Raw genomic sequence first — 2,562 nt, 5'->3', positions numbered from 1 at the left:
CAGAGAAACAGACTGGAGTGATGTGTCTACAAGCCAAGGGATGCTAAGAATTGCCAACAACTGCTAAAATCTAGGAATAGGCAAGGAATAATCCTCCCTGAGACTGAGTTTTCAGAGAGAAAGTAGGACCTCACCAACACCATGATTTCTGACTTCTAGCCTTCATAACTTAGAGAAAATAAGTTCTGTTGTTAAATGTCACTCCATTTGTGGTAATTTGTTATAAGATCATAAGGAAACGAATATAGTATTTGATAAGGAGGGGCCAATGGCAACACTTGTATGTCTAAGACTACATCATGCCATAACTCGTAGTGCCTTCTTGTGACTGGAAACAGATTCATAGTGACTTAAAATGTAACCAGATTAGATAACCAGTTCCAGAAAAGCCAGAAACAGTTCAGAAAAGTTTGCCTTGTAAGATGTGTCCTCTATAACCACTCCTGGTACCAAAGTCTGTATCAGTCAGGACTCAACCTGAGAAACAGAACCAGTGGAGATATATAGTAAAAAGTGTATCCCAAGGATGTCGGCTTACTTGATTGTGAAGGCTGATGAGGCCAAGTTCGAAATTCATAGGGCAGGCCATCAGGACACGTGGGCTAGAACTCTCAGGCATGACCTGAAGCTCTTGTCCACAGATGGAACTTCTCCTTCTTCTGGGAAGGCTCAGTTCTTCTCTTAAGGCCATTCAACTGATTGGATTGGTCCCATCTAGATTATCTAGGATAATCTCCCTTACTTAAAGTCAGCTGAGTGTGAACTTTGATCATGTCTGCAAAATACATCACAGCAATACCTCGATTAGTGCTTGTTACAATAAATGAGGAACTTGGTCTAGTCAAGTGGACACATAAGACTGTCACAAATTACAACAAACTTATAAATTAGTTCTTTGAGAAGAACTGCAATCATTACAACATTCAGCCTTTTCATGTAGGGCCATAGTAAGGTTTAATAAAAAATTCCCCTTAATATTTTGGCCCCACTTTGTGGGAATTAAATTATTTCCCCCATTCTAACTTTTTTTGGTAGTATACAATATTAGTACAATATGGTTATCACATATTTTATTTTTTTGAAAGAGAGAGTGTGCGCTCGCATTTGAGTTGGGGAGGGGCGGAGAGAGAGAGGGAGGGAGAGAATCCTTAGCAGCCTCTAGGCTGTCAGTGGGGAGCCCAATGAGAGGATCAATCTCATGACCCTGAGATCATGACCAGAGCCAAAATCAAGAGTCTGATGCTTAACTGACTGCGCCACCCAGGGGCCCGGGTTATCAAATATTGATCATTTAATATGCATCAGGCCTGTGCTAGAAACTTCTTTATTACCCAGATCAAAACAAACCACACTTTTATGAGGTTGGACACAGAAAGCTAATAAAATCATTAACTCTATGATATTTCACGTTTCTGATTTTGGATGGTCCCACTTGTCTGATTTCAGTGTTGTTTTGGGATGGACTTCCAAGTATTCAAACGGTATTTAGGGTCCCAGTTGCTCACTGAAGCCATAAAGATGGCTGGTTTCAACTTGGTCAACTCCAGTTTTTGGTTGTACCCTGTTCACCAGCCCACAGCTAAGATTTTGATGTAGGGTTGACGAGGTTCATGATAATCTTGTCTTTTATGGTGTCTTAATCCAGGACAAAAAATTGAAACGCCATGTAGTTTCGCACCATATATTTTCAGAACAGTCCATCCTCCGAGTCCATGGTAGGAGATACCAGGCTAAAACTGCGTCACTGTGTTCATCTCGGAAATTGAGTTGTCCGGTTCATGTGGATTCTGGTCGGTAGTAGAGCTACATCTTTCCTGTCCGCATTTGGCTGAATAGATTATGTAAATGCTTCTTATTAGGAAAATTCCAGCAATAACAGAGAAATAACTCCCATAAATTAAAAACTAAAAGAAGACAAAAAAGAGAAATCAATAAATGATATAAAAATGGATGTTCAACCTAAAGGCAGGTAATGATGCTTTCCTCATACCTGGGAGATTTTATTTTATTTTATTTATTTATTTATTTATTTATTTATTTTTTGTCATCGTTCATACATTTTTATGAGCCTCTGAAATACGCTGATGATTAGACATTTGCAAGTAAATATTTTCACTACGGTAGAAAAACAAACAGTTTTTAAAAATCCACCACATCTAAGTAGCTCCCTCCCAGAACTCTGTCACTAAAACGTTTTTACAGGAGTTAATAGTGTGGCCAATCAATGGTTATACAACACACATATACAAAGACACTCTTATTTAAACACTTGGCATTGTGACCTTGAAATTTTAAATCAAAATCTTCAAAATGCAATTTTTGGTTATTCTGTAATCAGACAGTTATTTCTCATTAGGATGTTAATTAAAAAATTCCTTTTGAAACGTCTAAATTATTAAAGTAGCTAATTTGCTCAAAATTCTCCTTCAGTTCCCTCAGAAAATCTGTCATTCCAAGGAGTAGAACAAGTGTTAGGATTTGTGTCTACATTTCTGCTTTAAGTTAGAAGGCTCTTTTCAAGTCATTTGCCTAGAAGAGATTTTAAACTACTTCTGCAAGGTT

General features: G+C 37.9%; 1 protein-coding gene across 1 annotated transcript in view; it reads right to left on the bottom strand.

Annotated features, from left to right (window-relative positions):
• Nucleotides 1-1,290: 1,290 nt before the first annotated feature.
• The window catches only part of LOC120249151 (thiamine transporter 2-like), a 40,148-nt gene continuing 38,876 nt past the window's right edge, over nucleotides 1,291-2,562 (bottom strand). The window contains 1 exon segment of the mRNA XM_039257626.1: nucleotides 1,291-1,904. Coding sequence (XP_039113557.1) covers nucleotides 1,731-1,904 — 174 coding nt within the window. The 3' untranslated portion in view covers nucleotides 1,291-1,730.

Source organism: Hyaena hyaena, unplaced genomic scaffold, assembly GCF_003009895.1.
Source record: "Hyaena hyaena isolate Hyena2069 unplaced genomic scaffold, ASM300989v1 scaffold_628, whole genome shotgun sequence".
Lineage (NCBI taxonomy): Eukaryota > Metazoa > Chordata > Mammalia > Carnivora > Hyaenidae > Hyaena > Hyaena hyaena.
This window is presented reverse-complemented; position numbering and strand designations above follow the sequence as displayed.